The sequence below is a fragment of the Neophocaena asiaeorientalis genome, unplaced genomic scaffold (genome assembly GCF_003031525.2).
Source record: "Neophocaena asiaeorientalis asiaeorientalis breed wild unplaced genomic scaffold, Neophocaena_asiaeorientalis_V1.1 scaffold51, whole genome shotgun sequence".
Taxonomy (NCBI): Eukaryota; Metazoa; Chordata; class Mammalia; order Artiodactyla; family Phocoenidae; genus Neophocaena; species Neophocaena asiaeorientalis.
The window spans coordinates 1748521-1769995 of record NW_020173335.1 but is presented as its reverse complement, the minus strand read 5'-3'; the positions used below and the strand labels follow the sequence as shown (position 1 = coordinate 1769995).

At 35.4% G+C, this 21475-nt stretch overlaps 1 protein-coding gene and 1 pseudogene across 9 annotated transcripts in view; one reads left to right on the top strand and one right to left on the bottom strand.

Moving 5' to 3' along the window:
• Window positions 1-21475, bottom strand: part of ATRX (ATRX chromatin remodeler) — a 236711-nt gene that overhangs the window by 56766 nt on the left and 158470 nt on the right. For all 9 annotated transcript variants that reach the window (XM_024746107.1, XM_024746111.1, XM_024746113.1 and 6 more), the window contains 3 exons: window positions 11144-11297; window positions 8322-8428; window positions 2099-2207 (listed from right to left, as the gene is read on the bottom strand). In XM_024746107.1, coding sequence (XP_024601875.1) covers window positions 2099-2207; window positions 8322-8428; window positions 11144-11297 — 370 coding nt within the window. The remainder of the gene's footprint in view (window positions 1-2098; window positions 2208-8321; window positions 8429-11143; window positions 11298-21475) is intronic.
• Window positions 16173-21475, top strand: part of LOC112400408 (60S ribosomal protein L10-like) — a 6584-nt pseudogene continuing 1281 nt past the window's right edge.

Sequence of the window (21475 nt, the reverse complement as noted above, 5' to 3'; positions counted from 1 at the left end):
CTATAAAAGGTCAGAAAGAGAGGAATCTCTGTGGTGATAGAATATTTCTGTACCTTGACTGCAGTCATGCTTACAGGAATCTCTACATATGTGATTAAAAAAAACATAGATATACACACACATTGAAACAGTGCCAATTTCTTGGTTTTGATATCATAGGTAAGATGTAACCATTAGGAGAAATTAGGTGAAAGGGTCACAGTACCTCTCTATACTGTCTCTGTAAGTTCCTTTGACTCTAAATAAAATAAACATATAAATAAATATAAATAATTCTCATTACTGAGTCATGAGAAAACAGAAGATAGGTAGAAAAACAGACATAATCTCTCACATTTGTGAATTTAATGCAGACAAGTTTACAGATTTAGCTACTCAAGAGTAACCCCTCAAATCCATGGAGTGTGTGTGTGTGTGTGTGTGTGTGTGTGTGTGTGTGTGTGAGTGATATGTGTATGTGTGTGTATATATATATATACATGATGAATCTGAATCAGAGACACTTTCTGGCATATGTTTAGGAGGCTTAATTTGTTAGTGAAAAAGCCAAGCTGACAGCTCAACATCCACATTTCAATGTTGTTCCCTATTAGTTATCAAATATGACTATTATGGGACAAATCATATGCTATTACGATATTTACAAATTTGGGAAACTGAGCAAGCCAAACGTTTGGATTAAATTTGACAAATTAGACTAGGATAACTCAATAAAATTACTTCTTCACACTCATGCACAAATAATAATTGTTTAAAACATGGCAAACAAAATATAAAAATGTACTTATTCTTTAAAAAGTTATGTAATCATTTTTAAAGTAACTTTACTGTACTCGAACAATCCCTTTGTAAGCTCTCCCAGACTCTACAGATTTTAAATACCTAATAAGAATATACTCCTCCTATGGTCTAACTGGAATTTCCCTAGTTTTAACCCTAGGTGTAGTTCAGGACTCTGTTAGAATTAAAACACATTTTACACACAAAATATAATACCTTTCATACTTTAGAACATTTAGTAAGTCATATCTTAGCCATCTTTGCATTAAACTCACCCCATCTCTTCATCACTTTCTTAAAGGCAATGCTTTCAACGTGTATGTGTGTGTGCAAATGTTTATATGTATGTATACACATAAATTTTTCTCTTCCAAATGCAGTTCAAGTATGTAATTGCTGATAGTTAAAAGCAACATCAACATCACCTATATAACACAACCTCTACCTGCAGTTGTTTAAAGTATATTATTCAAATTATTACAATAAGTAAAGAGATCAAGAATACCTCGTTAACCTTAAGACACTCTAACAGATGTATCACCAAAGATGATATAAAAATGGCCAATAAGCACATAAAATGATGCTTGACATCAACTAACATTAGGGAAATGCAAATTAAAATCACATGAGATTCCATTACATACTTATTAGAATGGGTAAATTTTTTTATTTTTAAATATGATAATACCAAGGACACAGAACAACTGAAACCCTCATAACATTGCTGGTGGGAATGCAAAATTGTACAACCACTTTGGAAAACAGTTTGGCAATTTCCTACAAAGCTAAACATAAATTTACCATATAACCCGGCAATTGCACTCCTGGATTTTCATTTCACTTGGATAAATATCTATGGTCACACAAAACTTATACATGAATGTTTAAAGCACCTTCAATTTTCATTTCAAAACCTGGAAACGATTCCAATGTCTCTCAAATGGAAATGGTTAAACAAACTACTCATTCACACAACGAATATGTCCATATAATGAAAACAAACCATACATCCATACAATGGACACAACCATACAAGGGAATACTACTCAACAATAAAAAGGAGCAAGCTATTGACATATGCAACAATGTGGATGAATCTCAAATGCATTTTGCCATGTGAAAAAAGTGAGACTGAAAAGGCTACAAATTGTATGATTCCATAAGTGAATTTCCTAAGGGGTGATGAAACCATTTTATATCTTGACTACATCTTGCATTTGTCAAAAATTATAGTAGTAGACACTAAAAAGAGTAAATTTTACTATATGTAGATTTAATATGATTTTTAAAAAACTATCCATTCAGAAATGCTTCCTACCTCACATTAGTTTCATCATTAAATTCTTCAGCCCATTTTTTCCTTGATTGAGCAGTTGTAGAACCATCTAAACGGTAATAGTCTATGTTTCGGAGCCACTTCCCTTCACCTGAAAATTCAAAAAGAAAAGAAAAAAGAGACATATATTGTTATCCTAGTACTAAAAGGTTTTCTTTCTTGCTTGCCATTTAAAAGCTGGTCATAGGCCTTCCCTGGTGGCACAGTGGTTAAGAATCCACCTGCCAATGCAGGGGACACGGGTTTGAGCCCTGGTCCAGGAAGATCCCACATGCCGCAGAGAAACTAAGCCTGTGCACCACAACTATTGAGCCTGCGCTCCAGAGCCCATGAGCCACAACTCCTGAAGCCCGGTGCCTAGAGCCCATGCTCTGCAACAAGAGAAGCCACCACAATGAGAAGCCCGTGCACCGCAATAAAGAGTAGCCCCCACTCACTGCAACTAGAGAAAGCCTGCGCACAGCAACAAAGACCCAACACAGCCAAAAATTTTTTAAAAATTAAAAAAAAAAAAAGCTGGTCATATATAGTCAATTTGCATAGCAAGACAAATTTTTAAAATCAAGGGATAATTCATTGTATTACAAATAAATTCACTACAGATTTCCTTCCAACAGATATTGAATAGCAAAGGTACTTTTCAAAAGTATTTCATCTACATGTAAATGTCTGAAAATATTTCCTTGATTAGAATCCTATAAAACTTTCAAAAGTATGATTAAGCTGTATTATGCTCATGAAGCTTCTTTTTAATTAAATCTATAAATGACCAGGTTTCCCACCTAGTTATCAACAAGTTGATACTAAACAGATAAAAACCAGAGACATAGAACACGTTTATTCATTTACTGAACAAATATTTACAGAATGCCTATTTATGTGCCAAAAATATTCTATGATTTAGCCACAAATATCAGCATATGTTCCTATTTCATGACAATTACATATTTGTGAGCATGTATGTACAAGTAAAGAACTGTGATTTTATAAGTTAAACACTGATCAGACATGTCAACATTTGCACAGTGCGGTAAAATTTTACCCAAGCCTGACATTCATACTAAAACACCAATGGATAAAGTACTTATGACACTTTTATATTTTATCATACATAATTTCCACTCTAATTTTTTTTCTTTCTAATTCTGTAACTGCAAACATAATACTACTACTTCCACTCCAAGCAAAATTCATATCATCACACCCTAGAGTCTTAATATAAAACAAGTTGACAACACTGAGATTTATGTCTTTCTGCAAACTTTTTAGTTAAATTCAGTACGTTAGTTTAAAAGATGCTTCTTGGTAGTATGGTCATTTTAGTAATGTTAGTTCTTCTGATCCAATGGCCATACTACCCAAAGCAATCTACAGACTTAATGCAATCCCCATCAAAATACTCAGGACATTTTTCACAGAACTAGAATAGATAATCCCTAAAATTCATATGGAACCACAGGACCCCAAATTGCCAAAGCAATCCTGAGAAAAAAAAGAACAAAACTGGAGGTATCACCCTTTCAGACTTCAGACTATACTACAAAGCTACACAGTAATCAAAACAGTGTGGTACTGGCAGAAAAACAGATGCATAGATCAATGGAACAGAATAGAGAGCCCAGAAATAAATCCACATACCTATGGTAAATTAATCTACAACAAGGGAAGCAAGAATATATATGGAGAAAAGTCAGTCTCTTTGGTAAGTGGGGCTGGGAAAACTGGACAGCTACATGTACAATGAGATTAGAACATTTCCTCACACTGTATAAAAAAATCAACTTTAAATGGATTAAAGACCTAAATGTAAGACCTGAAACCATACAACTCCTAGAAGAGAACACAGGGAGAACACTCTTTGACATAAAGTGTAAAAATATTTTCTTGGATCTATTTCCTAAGGCAAAATAAATAAAAGCAAAAATAAACAAATTGGACTTAGTTAAACTTAAAAGCTTTTGCACAGCAAAGGAAACCATTGACAAAACGAAAAGAAAACCCACAGAATGGGAGAAAATATTAGCAAACAATATGACCAACAAGGGGTTAATATCCAAAATATACACACAGTTCATACAACTAAATATCAACAAACAAACAACAGTATCAAAAAATGGGTGGAAGACCTGAACAGACATTTTTCCAAAGAGGACAAAGAGATGGCTGACAGGGACATGAAAAGATGTTCAACATAGCTAATTATTAGAGAAATGCATATCAAACTCACAATGAGATATCACCTCTCACCTGCCAGAATGGCTATCATCAAAAAATCTACAAATAACAAATGTTGGCGAGGATGTGAAGAAAAGGAAACCCTTTGTATACTGTTGGTGGGAATGTAAACTGGTGCAACCACTATGGAAAACAGTATGGAGGTTCCTCAAAAAACTAAAAATAGAACCACCATATCATCCAGCGATTCCACTCCTGGGTATATATCAGAAAACCTGAAAACACTAATTCAAACACATACAGGTAGACACATACATGTACACAGCAGTAGTCAAGATATGGAAGCAGCCCAAGTGTCCATCAATGGACAAATGGATAAAGAAGATGTGGCGCGTGCGCGCGCGCACATACACACACACACACACACACACACACACACACACAGGAATATTACTCAGCCATAAGTAAAAGAATGAAATTCTGCCATTTTCAGCAACATGGATGGACCTAGGGAATATTATGCTTAGTGAAATAATTCAGAGAGAGAAAGACAGATACTGTATAATATCACTTATATGTAAAATATAAAAAATAACACATACAAAGGTATATTGCAAAACAGAAACAGACTCAGAGATATAGAAAACAAACTAGTGGTTACCAGTGGGGAGAAGCAAGAGAGGAGGCGTAAAGGAGGCATAAGGGATTAAAAGATACCAACTACTATGTATAAAATAAATAAGCGACAGGGGTATTGTATAGCACAGGGAATTACAGCCATTATTTTATAAAACTTTTAATGAAGTATAATCTGCAAAAATACTGAATCACTATGCTATACACCTGAAACTAATATAATATTATAAATCAACTATACTTCAATAAAAAAAATCTACTCCTTTGAGAATTTGGACTAAAACAAACAAACAAAACAGCAAAAGTAAGTATGTCTCATCAAGTCAAATTTTGTTTATGTCCTAAGGACTGTAATATCCTACAAGATTCAAATATTAAGGATTTCTGGAATAAATGATCTAGTTTTATTAATGATATTCCTACAAACAGGATGTGTTTCAATTGTTTTCCTTTTAAATAATATTAAAAGTTTAGGGCTTCCCTGGTGGCGCAGTGGTTGAGAGTCTGCCTGCTGATGCAGGGGACGCGGGTTTGTGCCCCAGTCTGGGAGGATCCCACGTGCCGCAGAGCAGCTGGGCCCGTGAGCCATGGCCGCTGAGCCTGCACGTCTGGAGCCTGTACACTGCAATGGAAGGGGCCACAGCGCTGAGAGCCCGCGTACCGCAAAAAAAAAAAAAAAAAAGTTTAAAAGTCTTAGGATACATCTTAAAGTATATAAGAATAAATTATTCCTGAAAAAAATCTAAAACTAACGAATTAATAAAAATAAAACCCCCACATGATCATCTCAGTAGACACAAAGAAACCATTTGACAATGTTCAATACACATTCATGATAAGAAAAACACACTCAAAAAACTGGAAATACTGATACAAGGAACTTCCACAACATGATAAATGATATTTATGAAAAAAATACAAATAACACCATACAGAATGGTGAAAGATCAGATGCTTTCCCTCTAAGATTAGGAAAAAGAAAAGGATCTCTGGTTTTGTCACTTTATTTTTATTTTTATTTTTTTTGCGGTACGCGGGCCTCTCACTGTTGTGGCCTCTCCCATTGCGGAGCACAGGCTCCGGACGCGCAGGCTCAATGGCCATGGCTCACGGGCCCAGCCGCTTTGCGGCATGTGGGATCTTCCCGGACCGGGGCACGAACCCGTGTCCCCTGCATCGGCAGGCAGACTCTCAACCACTGCGCCACCAGGGAAGCCCTGGTTTTGTCACTTTAATTCAACACCATACTAAAGGTTCTAAGGACGGAAATGGTCAAGAAAAAGAAATAAAAGTAATCCACATTGTAAAGGAAAAAGTAAATTATCTCTATCTGCAGATGACATGATCTTGTATAAGGAAAATCCTTTAAAAATCCACAAAACACTATTTGAACTAATAAATGAGTTATTATGAAAGACTTAATTTATACATTTGCAATGAAGAATCTAAAACTAAAAGAGCACAATTCCATTTACAATACTATCAAAAAGAATAAAATAAATTTAACATAAGAAATGCAAAATGCATACACTGAAAACTATAAAACATCAGTGAAAGAAATTAAAGACCTAAATAAATGGTAAAACATCCCATGTTCATAGATCAGAAGACTTAACATTGTTAAGAAGGCAATACTTCCTAAAATGAACTACAGATTCAATGCAATCACTATCAGAATCCAAGCTGACTTCTCTGTAAAATTTACAAGCTAATTCTAGAATTCATATGGAATTGCAAGGGACCCAGAATAGCCAAAAAAATCTTGAAGAGGAACAAAGTAGGAGGATGCACACTTTCAAAACTTATGTTCAAAGTAAAGGTAATCAAGACTGCTACTAGCATGAGGAATGACATACAGATCAATGGAATAAAACTCAGTCAAGAAATAAACCTGTCTCTTTGGTCAACTAATTTTTAGCAAGGGTACCATGAACAGTGAATGGGGAAAGAACAGTCTTCTCAACTGGTAGACTGAAGTTGGACCTTTACCTCATACCAAATGTAAAAATTAACTCAAAATGCATGAAAGAACTAACTGTAAGAGCTAAAACTATATAATTCTTTGAAGGAAACATAGGGGTAAATAGTCATAGACTTGGATTTGGCAATGGTTTCTTAGATATAACACTAAAGGCATAAGTAACAAAAGAAAAAAAATAAAATTGGTCTTCATCAAACTGAAAATCTTTTCCGCATCAAAGAATACTACCAAGAGAATGAAAAGACAACGAAAAGAATGAGAAAATATTTATAAGGCATGTATCTGATAAGGGCCTGGTATGCAGAAAAAATTTTTTTAATTAAAAATAATTTTTTTAAGTCTTTCAACTCAATAACAAAAAGACAAATGGGCAAAGGACCTGAATAAACATTTTTCCAAAGATATACAAATGGCCATGAAAAAATGGTCAACATTATTAGTCATTAGAGAAATACAAATCAAAATCAAAATGAGATACCATTTCACACTCACTAGGATGGCTATAATTCAACAACAGCAGCAACAAAAACAAGTGTTGGTGAAGATGTGGGGGAAATCAGAACCCTTGAACACTACTTCTTGAGAATGTAAAATAGTGCAGCCAGTGTAGAAAAGAGTTTGGTGGATCCTCAATCCATTAAACTTAGAATTGCCAAATGGCCCAATAATTCCATTCCTAACTAAATATTCAAAAGAATTAAAAACAGATGTTTAAAGAAATGAAAACTTGTATATGAATGTTCATAGCAGCACTATTCACAATAGCCAAAAGGAGAAAACAACTCAAATATCTATGAATTAATGAATAATCAAAATGTGGGTATTATCCATGAAATGGAATATTATTAGGCCACAAAAAGGAATACAGCACTGACACTTGCTACAACTTGGATGAACCTTAAAAACATGCTATGCGAATGAAGCCAGTCACAAAAGACCACATATTATATGACTCTGTTTATATGAAAGATCCAGAATAGGTCAATCATACAAACAAAGTAGATTAGTGATTGCTTAGGGGTAAAGAGGTAGAAAGGGGGTTAGCAGAGTGACAGCTAAAGGGTACAGGGTTTCTTTGGTGTTGATTAATATGTTCGAAAATTGACTATGGTGATAGTTACACAACTCTGAAAATGTACTAAAAACCATTGAATTGTACACTTTAAATGGGTAAACTGCATGATATGTGAATCATAACTCAATAATGCTGTTTAAAAAAACAAAAAAAATTTTGCTACAACTGCAGCAACAAACACCACATTTATATGGATAAGGACAAAAAGAAAGGACAGAAAAAATAGGTATATTAGGGTTGTGGGTCTGGGTAATATTGTTTTCTTCTATTGTTAAAATGTGTATACAATATGTTTAAATGAATGTTTTTAAAATTATGATATACAAATGTTAACTCACCCTTATAAATAAGAGGTTTATCTTTATCTTCTGTCTTCTCCCTACTAGCCAATTCAAGAAAATCTTCAATCAGGTCCAGAGATATGAGAGACTGGCTGAAAACAAGGCTAAAAAGACAAGTTAGTATTCATGGATTAGAAGATTCACAAACAACATGATTCTAATCTAAACCTCAGTAAATATCCAAAAGAATTAAAAATTAGAAATTTGTAGAAATTAAGAAGCTGATTCTAAAGTTTATATGGGTATGCCAAGTACATAGAGTAGCCAAAACAATTTTGAAAGGAAAAAAGTTGGAGGCCTAACTCTACATGATTTCAACACAAAGCTAGTGTAATCAAAATAGTGTAGTACTGAGGAGACCAACACAAATCAGTGGAACAGAATATAGTCCCGATATAAAGCTACACTATAGTTCATTGGTTTTTGACAAATAGGCAAAAGCAATTCAATGGAAAAAATTAGTATTTTTAACAATGGTCTTGGCAAAATTGGATATTCATATGCTAAAAAAATGAATTTCCACCTAAGCTTCAGCTGCACAAATAGGGAATAGAAGAATCTGATTTGACAAAAGTTCTTCTTAAAAAAAAAAGTCTTAGTTGACCACAAGTCAATATGAACCAATAGTGTTATTTGGATGTTGTAAAACTGCTCCATCAGACTGCAGGAATGGAAAGATAGGGTCCAGAATAAACAAGAACCAGCGTCACTATAATTCTGTGTTAATAAAAATTCAGCTGAAGTGTTTGTGACCATATTTTGAGATAAGTGCTAAAAAAATGAAGTATATTCAAGACCATGTCAGGACTAAAATTATGCCATATAAAGAACAGATAAAACAACTGAGAAGAAAAAGCTAAAAGTGACGAGAGATAAACCCACCATTATCTGAAGAGACAATTGAAATAGTAGTAGTGATGTCTGCAACCTACTTTGAAAGGCATCAGGAAAATAAGATGGATGATGGATAGATATGTAATAAATGAAGTATGATAAAATACAGAATATAGTATAGATTCTAGGTGACAGGTATATAGGTATTCACTCTAAAAATTCTTTCTACTTTTTGTTATGTTTGAAAATTTCCATAATGAAATGTTGGACAAATAAAGAATAGTGGTAATCACAATTCCAGAAATGCAGTTTTATAGTCTTAACGTTGATAACACCTATCAGTTGGGTTAATAACTAAAAATGATCATTATAATAGTATTTTTAAAAAGCAGTAGATATATTCTATTTTAGACCAGGGGAGAAATAGCTATAGGAAGAGTATAAACTAAAGGTAAGGATCCATTTTCTAACACTTTGAAGTATTCAACTATAGGGAGCCTTCTGAGATGCAAAATATTCTACCCAGGAGAGATCAGGAGAACATCCATGATGAACATGGTAGAAGAGATTCTTGAACTGGTTAGGAAATTAAAAGACTACTAAAATTTCCCCTATACTCATAAAATTCTTGTATGGTATCCAATAAAAATTAACTTTAAATTACAGAAGTTAATAGATAAAAAAGCATAAGCATGTCTAGAGCATTAATCTCTCTTGGTCTTTCAGGAACTCTGAGCTCAAATATCCACTTTCTACTTGACATCTCTCACGGACATCTAATAGGCCTTGGAAACTTAACAAAGCCAGAGCAGGACTCCTTACTACCTCTAATAAACTTACTTCTCCCTTAATCTTCTCCATTTTAGTAAATAACACCATAATCTACCAGCCACTTAGGGGGAAAGCCTGAGGGTCATCTTTGACTACTCTCTCCTTACTGCCTTGCATTCAATCTACCAAGTGCTGTTGTTTCTACTCCAAAACATACCCTTCATCTCCACTACTACTACTCCATTCCAAGCCAACATCACCCCTTATCTGAACCACTTGTTTCTGTATAAGTGGCAATATGTAACAAAAATAAGTTATAGTGAGTACTTATTAGATGCCAGGTGAAGGAGTTAATTAAAAAGGAATAAAACAGTTTGTGTCTTCAAACAACTCACTATCCAGCGAAAAGACACAAGTACATCAGAATGTGTTAAGTGTAGAGTAGAGGTATATTAAAAGGTGGTATGAAAATATAACAGAGCTACCTCTTTCCAGGAAAGTTAAAGAAACCAAATTTGACATTTTTTAAGATAGAAGATTGTTTTATTTTAGCCTTATGTTAACGTGCTTAAATTTTTTAACAAAAAAATGGTTATATTAAAAGCATTATATTTTTAAAATATTTTATAACCAGAACTTGGGATCTTATAAAAGCCTAAACAGTAGGTCTGGTTCAAAACTCTGAAAGTATGTTTTTTAAATAATAAAATGAAGGATAAGATTGGGGGTTGGAATCCAGGGAAGGGAAAGGGGGCACAAATGCTAGAAGTAAAATAAACAGGAACAAAAAACAAAGGAGAAATAATAGAGTAGTCAAAGAGGTGAAATAAAGTCTGAGAGGTGTCCACTAGATTTGGAAATTAGAAGGTCATTAAGTGACTTTAGGGGGGAAAACTCAGTAAAGTAATAGGGTAGAAGCCACATCGCATGGATTGAAAAATGATTCTGAAAGTGATGAAATACAAACATCAGCTAGAGACTTGGCTCAAGGAAATAAGTTCAAGATACTATAGCCAGAAGGGGAAAACAGCACTGAAGAAATAACCAGAATATGCACTCAGAAACAGTGACTTAGAAGGAAGATAGCTGTCACGACACTAACCATGAAATTACATCTTTAGAAAAGAAGAAAACAAAACAGATTGCTTTAAATAGTTTAAACAATAAAAATGTTATCAAAATGTTCATATAATAAAAATAGGAAAAGAACTTACACTTTATCCCCAATTTCCTCTGCCATTCGAAGAATTTCAAACAGAAGTACCATTTTTCCAGAATGCTCTAAAACCTCAGCATCAGCATCTGTAACAAAATCTTTGTACCAGTCTGGAGCTGGGCTGCTTGGATTAGAAGAGGAAGTAGCTTTACCTAAACAAAATAAATGAAACATAAATAAGTAGGCAAATAAGGGAAGAAGCTGAAAGACTCCAGAGAGGGATTAAGACAGAGATTAAGAGAAAGACATATAGACCAACCAACCCAGGGAGAGAGTGAGAAAGAAAGAGACTGGTAAGGATGTGGGAGATGGGTGCAAAACACACACACACACACACACACACACACACACACAGAAGGAGAGAGAGAAAAAAGACAACCCTAGGAAAGAAAGAGCTCTATACTCTGAAAGACACAGGAGGTAAGGTAGAGGGGACCCTGGAAGAGGGAGGTAAAGAGACAGAGAATCAGAAAGACACACAAAGGCACATATAAACATACACATATGTACACAGAGGAAGAAAGACATGGGGGAGGGGCACCAAGTGAGACAGTAAGCAAGAGACAGACCCTGAGAAAGTGCAAGTATGAGAAACAGAACGTGGGGGCAGGAGGGCTCAGAAAGACAGAGACCCAAAGAGATGAAGCCCCTCAGGTCCTGAGACAGTATAACCCCCAAAGTATACCCCAAGAGATAGGGACCAGGAGAGAAAGACCTAGAGACCCAAAGAGAGAGGAAGAGAGGAAAAGAAGAAGGGAAGGGAGTCTGACTCACGTAGAGATCAAGGGAGAAAAGATCTTAGGGGCAGGCAACATTTCACTGTGCTACTAGAATTCTGGAAAACTCAAACAAGGATTGATCCCGGCATCACCATATCATGTTAAATCATTTCGCTCTTACTTTCCCCACAAACTTTGATTATAAAAGGTGTAAACAGATTGCCAACAGACACATGAAAGAATATTCAACATCATTAATCATTAGAGAAATGCAAATCAAAACTACAATGAGGTATCATCTCACACTGGTTGGAATGGCCATCATCAAAAAATCTACAAAAAATAAATGCTGGAGAGGGTGTGGAGAAAAGGGAACCCTCTTGCACTGTTGGTGGGAATGTAAATTGATACAGCCACTATGGAGAACAGTTTGGACGCGCCTTAAAAAACTAAAAATAGAACTACCATATGACCCATTAATCCCACTACTGGGCATATACCCTGAGAAAACCATAATTCAAAATAGCCAGGACATGGAAGCAACCTAAGTGTCCATCAACAGATGAATGGATAAAGAAGATGTGGCACATATATACAATGGAATATTACTCAGCCATAAAAAGGAACAAAACTGAGTTATTTGTAGTGAGGTGGATGGACCTAGAGTCTGTCATACAGAGTGAAGTAAGTCAGAAAAAGAAAAACAAATACTGTATGCTAACACATATATATGGAATATTAAAAAAATGGTCATGAAGAACCTAGGGGCAAGATGGGAATAAAGACGCAGACCTACTAGAGAATGGACTTGAGGGTATGGGGAGGGGGAAGGGTAAACTGGGACAAAGTGAGAGAGTGCCATGGACATATATACACTACCAAACGTAAAACAGATAGCTAGTGGGAAGCAGCCACATAGCACAGGGAGATCAACTCAGTGTTTTGTGACCACCTAGAGGGGTGGGATAGGGAGGGTGGGAGGGAGGGAGATGCAAGAGGGAAGAGATATGGGGACATATGTATCTGTATAACTGATTCACTTTGTTATAAAGCAGAAACTAACACACCATTGTAAAGCAATTATATTCCAATAAAGATGTTAAAAAAAAGGTGTAAGAAGAGAATAACAAAATAATCTATGAAAGATATAAACAGTTCAGTTTAAAATAAGGAATGTACAGGTTTAACCTGTTTCTGTATCTTCTCTCAATTGCCATTTAATGCAAAGTACTTTAAATTTTTATATATTTTGTTATAAAATATTTTACATATTCAGAAAAGTATATAGAATATAAAGAACAGCAGTGTTCCCGTATCCCATCTTCATCGAATTTTAAAACACGTTAAATCTACTTCTGATGCAACTGAGGCCTAATATGTGACCCTAACCAATACTGTTCTCTTCTTTCCCCCCTTCTTTTGGAAAAGTAATAAAACCCTAAACTTTATATTTACTATTTATGTTGTTTTTATATTTTCACTACATTTGTATTAGTAAACTGTAATTATGTATCATGTTTTTAAACTGTATGTAAATGGTACCATACTGTTTGCATAATTTTACAACCTACTTTTTCACTGAATGGAGTTTTTCATTTTCCACTCAAAGTGAGACTTATTCAATAATTCTAACTGCCATATAGTATTCCACTGCATGAATATACCATAATTTATTAGTTCTCCTGTTCATAGACATTTAGATTATTTCTCATTTTTGGCTACTGTGAAATAACTGCAATGAAGACTCAGTGTTGTATTTTTCTAGAATGTTGTCTACTTCATCTAAGTTTAAAATTTTCTGTTATAAAATTATGCTCATGACTCATAACATATTAAACATACCTACTTTATATTCTTATCAAATAGTTCTAATATCTGTGGTTCTTGACAATCTGATCATGTTGTTTGTTTTTTGTGCTAACTTTGTCAGGTTGACTGATAACTTATTTTGTTGCTAACCTTTCCTAATGTTGATTGCTTCTTTAGGTACTCTATAACTTTTTCTTGTCATTTCACTTTCAGTGTAGCTGTAATATGAGAGAATCCTCGGTAGCCTGGGTTGACATCATACAACTCCACAGTGATTCTGCATCTGCTTCTGTCAGATGCTCCAGGGGATCACCAACCCAGAATTACTGTTGAGGTTAGTATTTCAGCTTGAGATTTTTAGACTATGTAAATAATGTAAATTCAAACCATAAACCATGTGAGGGAAAGCCCATGATTATGAAGCCAAGAAAACTATTTTTGAAACCCACAGCCCAGGGTGACACAGATAAGCTTCCTTGTCATCTCTTTATCATCTCCCTGGATTGATGGGAAATTTTTTTTCTATCCTATTCTTCTATGGAGTATGTACCTATGTTAAACAGATTCAGCTTAAATCTGAGTTCTAAGAACTCTCCACCTTATAGAGCGCTCAAGGCCTTGAATCTTACCCCTGAGTAGGTGAAAACCAAAGCTGCTACTCTCAAGACTAGCCTATCCCTAGAGCTTCCATAGCATACTTTCTTGAACTTACTGTTTATCAGTTCCTTCTTTTTAGTCTGGGTCCTGGTGATTTCCATTACTTTTACAGAGCTCATTATGCATTTGTATTTAAACCACAATAAACTATTGCCTAAATGTACCGCACATTTTCACGATTCCATGCCTTTCCTTGAATGTCTTATATTACGTTCTCCCCCTCTTTTCTTGACCAACTTCCAGGCATATTTTACTATCCTTCAAGAGTCAACAAAAATTTCATCTTAGAAGAGCCTTCTTAAGAGGGTGACCCTTGGCTGTTGTCTGGGAACTTGAATGGTAAACCGTTCCCTGTACTGATTTTAAACTTTCCCTGAGAAGAAGGGATTGCTGCACCTCATCTAGGCACCTAGAAAGAAAACACCTGTTTTCGTTCTGGGAGTCTGGAATTTGGTAAGAGCCAGGCAGAAAGTGCCTATGTCACCAGTCCCCAGTAAAAACCTTGGGTACTTAGTCTCTAATGAGCTCCTCTGGTAGACAACACTTCACATATGTAGCCATAACTTGCTGCTGCAGAAATTAGTACATCCTGTGTGACTCCACTGCGATAGGACTCTTGGAAGGTTATGCCTGGTTTCCTCTGGACTTTGACCAATATGTGCCTTTTCCCTTTCCTGATTTTGCTTTGTACTCTTCTGTTGTAATAAACCATAGTCCTGAATATGACTATATGCTGAGTCCTATGAATCACCAAACCAGGGGGTAGCTTTGAGGAATCCTGACACGTAGCTTATCAAGCATATGCTAACTAAAATTCCTTTCTACAATTAGTCAACTGGCAAATAATCAGTGCCTTTGGGAATTTTGCAGTTCCACAGACTGAACACAACTTCAGCAATGGTTACCCAATTTAATTAAGGTAATTTATATACGGTAAAAGTGTAAGCAATTATAAAAAAAGCTGGCAGATAGTACAAATGTGGCAGCTAAATAAGAAGTGTAAAAGCTTAGCACAGGTGACAATTTCTGTGCAAATACAATACATTCATTCTAACTGTAATCCTGTTGGATATAATCACAACAGAGTAATCTCTAAAAAAATAAAAAGTGACCCAGAGGGCTTCCCTGGTGGCGCAGTGGTTGACAGTCCGCTGCCGATGCAGGGGACACAGGTTTGTGCCCCGGTCCGGGAAGATCCCACATGCCGCGGAGAGGCTAGGCCTGTGAGCCATGGCTGCTGAGCCTGCGCGTCCGGAGCCTGTGCTGCTCAACGGGAGAGGCCACAACAGTGAGAGGCCCGTGTACCGAAAAAAAAAAAAAAAAAAAAGTGACCCAGAAAAATATGGGCTACTCCAGTTCATAAATATCCTGAATAAATAATTAAAACCTACAAATAGATATTTCATGCTGAATATTCTTACTTCATCATCGACATGGATTAATCATTCCTCCTGTTATAACTTTGTATTGTGTACGCATACATGACAAGTAACAGTGAATTAATAAATCAAAGCCACTTCTAAATATCCACTCTGGATATCAAAAAATGCTTACAAGGCACAAAGGAAATACAAACAAATAGAAAGCAACATTTTTACCCCTAATTTCTTCAAGCAATTTAAATATATATTTAAACAACGTATTTGCAGCAAGATACACTGTAGTTTTTTTTCTTATAATAACGAACTTTATTTTATACCAGAATTCTACTACACAAGAATATTGGGAGGAGTCATTGGAAATGCAGATTATTGTTAAATGCAACTTAAAAAATACTCTTCCCATCCCATTTAGGTAGCACAGATGTTTCTATGCTTACTAAACTCACTGGTGCTATTGGAAATGCAACATATTTGCCAGTCTAGTGAAGAACATTCCCCACCAGACCAAGCACCTCTGAAGACCAGGCCCCTTTGCTTTTCCTTTGATTTCTGGTGTCAGCATATTGATATGCACCAGGTATTTTTGAATCAATAGAATGACTGAAAGAATTAGGCTATAAATTCATCTATCAATCAATCAATCACCATCATCAATGTCTTCAAAATGTATCCCAAAGTAAAAGACCAGCAGAACCAAAGAATCAAAGATACTTCTTACCACCTCCTAAAACTGAAACTCTTTCCTGACTCCACCCCCTTTTCAGGCTACCACCTCACCCCTTAACTCTTCTTACCTTTTCTTAAATTGAAGTGCAGTTAATTTACTATGTTGTATTAGTTTCAGATGTACAGTAAAGTGATTCAGTTACATATATATATACTCTTTTTCTGATTCTTTTCCCTTATAGTTATTACAAAATATTGAGTATAGCTCCCAGTGTCATACAGTAGGTCCTTGTTGATCATCTATTTTATATATAGTAGTGTGTATATGTTAATCCCAAACTAATTTATCCCTCCTCCCCTTTCCCCTTTGGTAACCATAAGTTTGTTTTCTGTCTGTGGGTCTATTTCTGTTTTGTACATAAGCTCATTTGCATCATTTTTCTTTTTTGATCTTCCACATATAAATGATATCGTATGGTATTTGTCTTTCTCTTTCTGACTTACTTCACTTAGTATGATAATCTCTAAGTCCATCCATGTTGCTGCAAATGGCATTATTTCATTCTTTTCTATGGCTGAGTAATATTCCACTGTATACATATGTGTGTGTTTATGTATACACACACACACACATGCACGCACACATACACACACACACCCCCCACATCTTCTTTATCCATTCATTTGTTGATGGACATTTAGGTTCCTTTCATGTCTTGGTTATTGTAAATAGTGCTGCAATGAACACTGGGGTGCATGTATCTTTTCAAATTATGTTTTTCTCTGGACATATGCCCAGGACTGGGATTGCAGGATCATATGGTATCTCTATTTTTTAGTTTTTTAAGGAACCTCCATCACCTCACACCAGTCAGAATGGCCATCATAAAAAAGTCTACAAATAATAAATGCTGGAGAGGGTGTGGAGAAAAAGGAACTCTCCTACACTATTGGTGGGAATGTAAATTCATACAGCAACCATGGAGAACAGTATGGAGATTCCTTAAACTTTTTTCTGATTCTTTTCCCTTATAGTTATTACAAAATATTGAGTATAGCTCCCAGTGTCATACAGTAGGTCCTTGTTGATCATCTATTTTATATATAGTAGTGTGTATATGTTAATCCCAAACTAATTTATCCCTCCTCCCCTTTCCCCTTTGGTAACCATAAGTTTGTTTTCTGTCTGTGGGTCTATTTCTGTTTTGTACATAAGCTCATTTGCATCATTTTTCTTTTTTGATCTTCCACATATAAATGATATCGTATGGTATTTGTCTTTCTCTTTCTGACTTACTTCACTTAGTATGATAATCTCTAAGTCCATCCATGTTGCTGCAAATGGCATTATTTCATTCTTTTCTATGGCTGAGTAATATTCCACTGTATACATATGTGTGTGTTTATGTATACACACACACACACATGCACGCACACATACACACACACACCCCCCACATCTTCTTTATCCATTCATTTGTTGATGGACATTTAGGTTCCTTTCATGTCTTGGTTATTGTAAATAGTGCTGCAATGAACACTGGGGTGCATGTATCTTTTCAAATTATGTTTTTCTCTGGACATATGCCCAGGACTGGGATTGCAGGATCATATGGTATCTCTATTTTTTAGTTTTTTAAGGAACCTCCATCACCTCACACCAGTCAGAATGGCCATCATAAAAAAGTCTACAAATAATAAATGCTGGAGAGGGTGTGGAGAAAAAGGAACTCTCCTACACTATTGGTGGGAATGTAAATTCATACAGCAACCATGGAGAACAGTATGGAGATTCCTTAAACTACACTGTAGGGCTTCCCTGGTGGTGCAGTGGTTAAGAATCCACCTGCCAATTCAGGGGACATGGGTTCAAGCCCTGGTCTGGGAAGATCCCACATGTTGCAAAGCAACTAAGCCCGTGCGCTATAACTACTGAGCCTGCACTCTAGAGCCCACAGGCCACAACTACTGAGCCCATGTGCCACAACTACTGAAGCCCGCATGCCTAGAGCCTGTGCTCCGCAACAAGAGAAACCACCGCAACTAGAGCCCTGCCCACTGCAACTAGAGAAAGCCTGTGCGCAGCAATGAAGACCCAACACAAACAAAAATAAATAAATAAAATTTTAAAAGCCTACACTGTAGTTTTAGAAATAAAGGTAGAATATCATTAAAATATTATATGTGTAAATAGTAGTACTAGTAGAATGGTAAACTCTGTAAGTGTATTTTGCACATTGATATAACCCAAGCTTCTTGAGCTGTCCCAGGCACATAGTAAGAACACAATAAACATTTGTTGAATGAATAAATATGGTATGTTAATGCTAATATTATGGTCCTATATAATATACCAAGATTCTATCACAAAAGATTATATCCATACAATAAATTATATACATTTTGTTTTTCAATTGCGTTACAATTAACATACAATATATTAGCTTCAGGTGCACTACATAGTGATTAGATGTTTTTATACAGTATGCAATGATAACCACAATAAGACCAGTTATCATCCATCACCATATTTTTCAATATTACTGACTACATTCCCTATGTGCACATTAAATGCCTGTGACTTATTAATTTTATAGCTGGAAGTTTGTACCACTTAACTCCCTTTACCTATTTCATCCATCCCCCCAAGATGCACCCCCTTCTGCCAACCACCAGTTTGCTCTAGATATCAACGAGTCTGCTCCTATTTAGTTTAGTTTGTTTGTTTTGTTTTTTACATTCCACATATAAGTTAAATCATACAGTCTTTGTTTTTCTTGGTCTGACATTTCACTTACCATAATACCCTGCAGGTTGATCCACGTTGCCATAAAGGCAAGATTTCATTCTTTCTTATGGCTGAGTAGTATTCCATTACACACACACACACACCCCCCTTCTTTATCCATTCATCTACTGGTGGACACTTATGTTGCTTCCATATCTTGGCTACTGTAAACAGTGCTGCAATGAACATGGGAGTACACATATATTTTCAAATTAGTGTGTTTGTATTTTTCAGATAAATACCCAGAAGTGGAAATGCTGCATCATATGGCATATGGTAGTTCTACTTTTAATTTTCTGAGGAACCTCCATGGTTTTCATAATAGCTGCAACAATTAACATTCCCACCAACAGTGCACAACAGTACCCTTTTCTCCACAACTTCACCAACACTTGTTGTTTCTTGCTTTTTGATAACAGCCATTCTGACAGGTGTGAGGTTGTATCTCACTGTGCTTTTGATTTGCATTCTGCTGATGATTAGTGATGTTGAAAGCCTTCCCATGTTCCTGTTGACCATTTGTATGTCTTCTTTGGAAAAATGTCTATTCAGGTTCTCTGCCCAGTTTTTAATCTGGTTGTTTTTTGATATTGAGTTGTATGAGTTATTTATATATTTTGGATATCAACCCCTTATGGGATATATCACATGTAAATATATTCTTCATTTAGTCCCATTAAACAAATGGGACTACTTTGATGTAGTCCCATTTGTTTAATTTTACTTTTGTTGCCCTTGCCTGAGGAAACAGATTCAAAAAAAAATATTTCTAAGACCCATGTCAAATTCTCTTCTTCCATTTCTGATTTTATTTACTTGGGCTCTCTCTCGATGGGTCTGGCTAAATATTTGATTTTGTTTATCTTTTCAAAGAAACAACACTTATTAGTTTCATTGAATTTTCCTTTTTTTTAAAGACTCAACTTCAGTTATTTCCACTCTGATCTTCATTATTTCGTTCCTTTCACAAACTTTGGGTTTTGCCTGTACTTCTTCTTCTTGTTCCTTTAAATGTACGTTTACATGGTTTATTTGACATTTTTCTTATTTCTTCTAGTAGGCCTGTACCACTATGAATTTTCCTCTTAGAACTGCTTTTGCTGCATCCCATAGATTTTGTAATGGTGTTTCCATTTTCATTTGTCTCAAAGTATTTTTTTATTTCCTCTTTCATTCCTTCGTTGATCTATTGCTTGTTTAGTAGCATGATTTTTAGCCTCCCCATATTATTGCTTTTTCCAGTTTTTTCTTGTACTTGATTTCTAGTTTCATATCACTGTGATCTGAAAAGATGCTTGATATGATTCCAATCTTCTTAAATTTATTAAGACTTGTTTTGTGACCTAACATGTGATCTATCCTGGAGAATGTTCCATTTTGTGACCTAACATGATCTATCCTGGAGAATGTTTCATGTGCAATTGAAAAGAATATGTATTCTGCTGCTTTTGGATAAAATGTTCTATATTTATCTATTAAATGCATCCGGTCAAACACCAGATTTAAGGCCAGTGTTTCCTTACCGATTTAGTGTCTAGATGATCTATCCACTGATGTAAGTGGGGTATTAAAGTCCCCTATTATTACTGTATCACTGTCAATTTCTCCCTTTATTTCCATTGATACTTTCTTTATATATTTAGACACTCCTATGTTGGGTGCATGAATATTTACAAATGTTATATCCTCTTGTTTGGATTGACCCCATTAACACTATGGCATGCACTTCCTTGTCTTTTGTTATAGTTTTTGTTTTAAAGTCTATTTTGTCTGACATGAGTATTGCCACCCCAGCATTCTTTACTTTTCAATCTGCATGGAATATCTTTTTCTATCCCCTCACTTTCAGTTTATGTGTGTCTTTAGATCTGAGGTGAGTCTCCTACAGGCAGCATATAGATGGGTCATGCTTTTTTATCCATTCAGCTACCCTATGTCTTTTGATTGGAGCATTTAGTCCATTCACAATCAAAATAATTATTGGCAGGTATATACTTATTGCCATTTTTTTTACTTGTTTTCTGGTTGTGTTTTTAGTTCTTCTCTGTTCCAGTCTTTACTCTCTTCATTTCTTCCCTTATCGTTTGATGGATTCCTTTAGTTTTATGTTTGGATCCCTTTCTCTTTATTTTTTTGTGTATCCATTGTAGGTGTTTTTGATTTGTGGTTATGAGGTGTGTGTATGGCTATGTATGTATGTGTATATACATCAACCTGTATATATACCCAATTATTTTAAGCTGACAGTCACTTTAAGTTTGAAGGCATTCTAAAAGCACTATGTTTTGCTCTTTCCCTTCATCATGCCT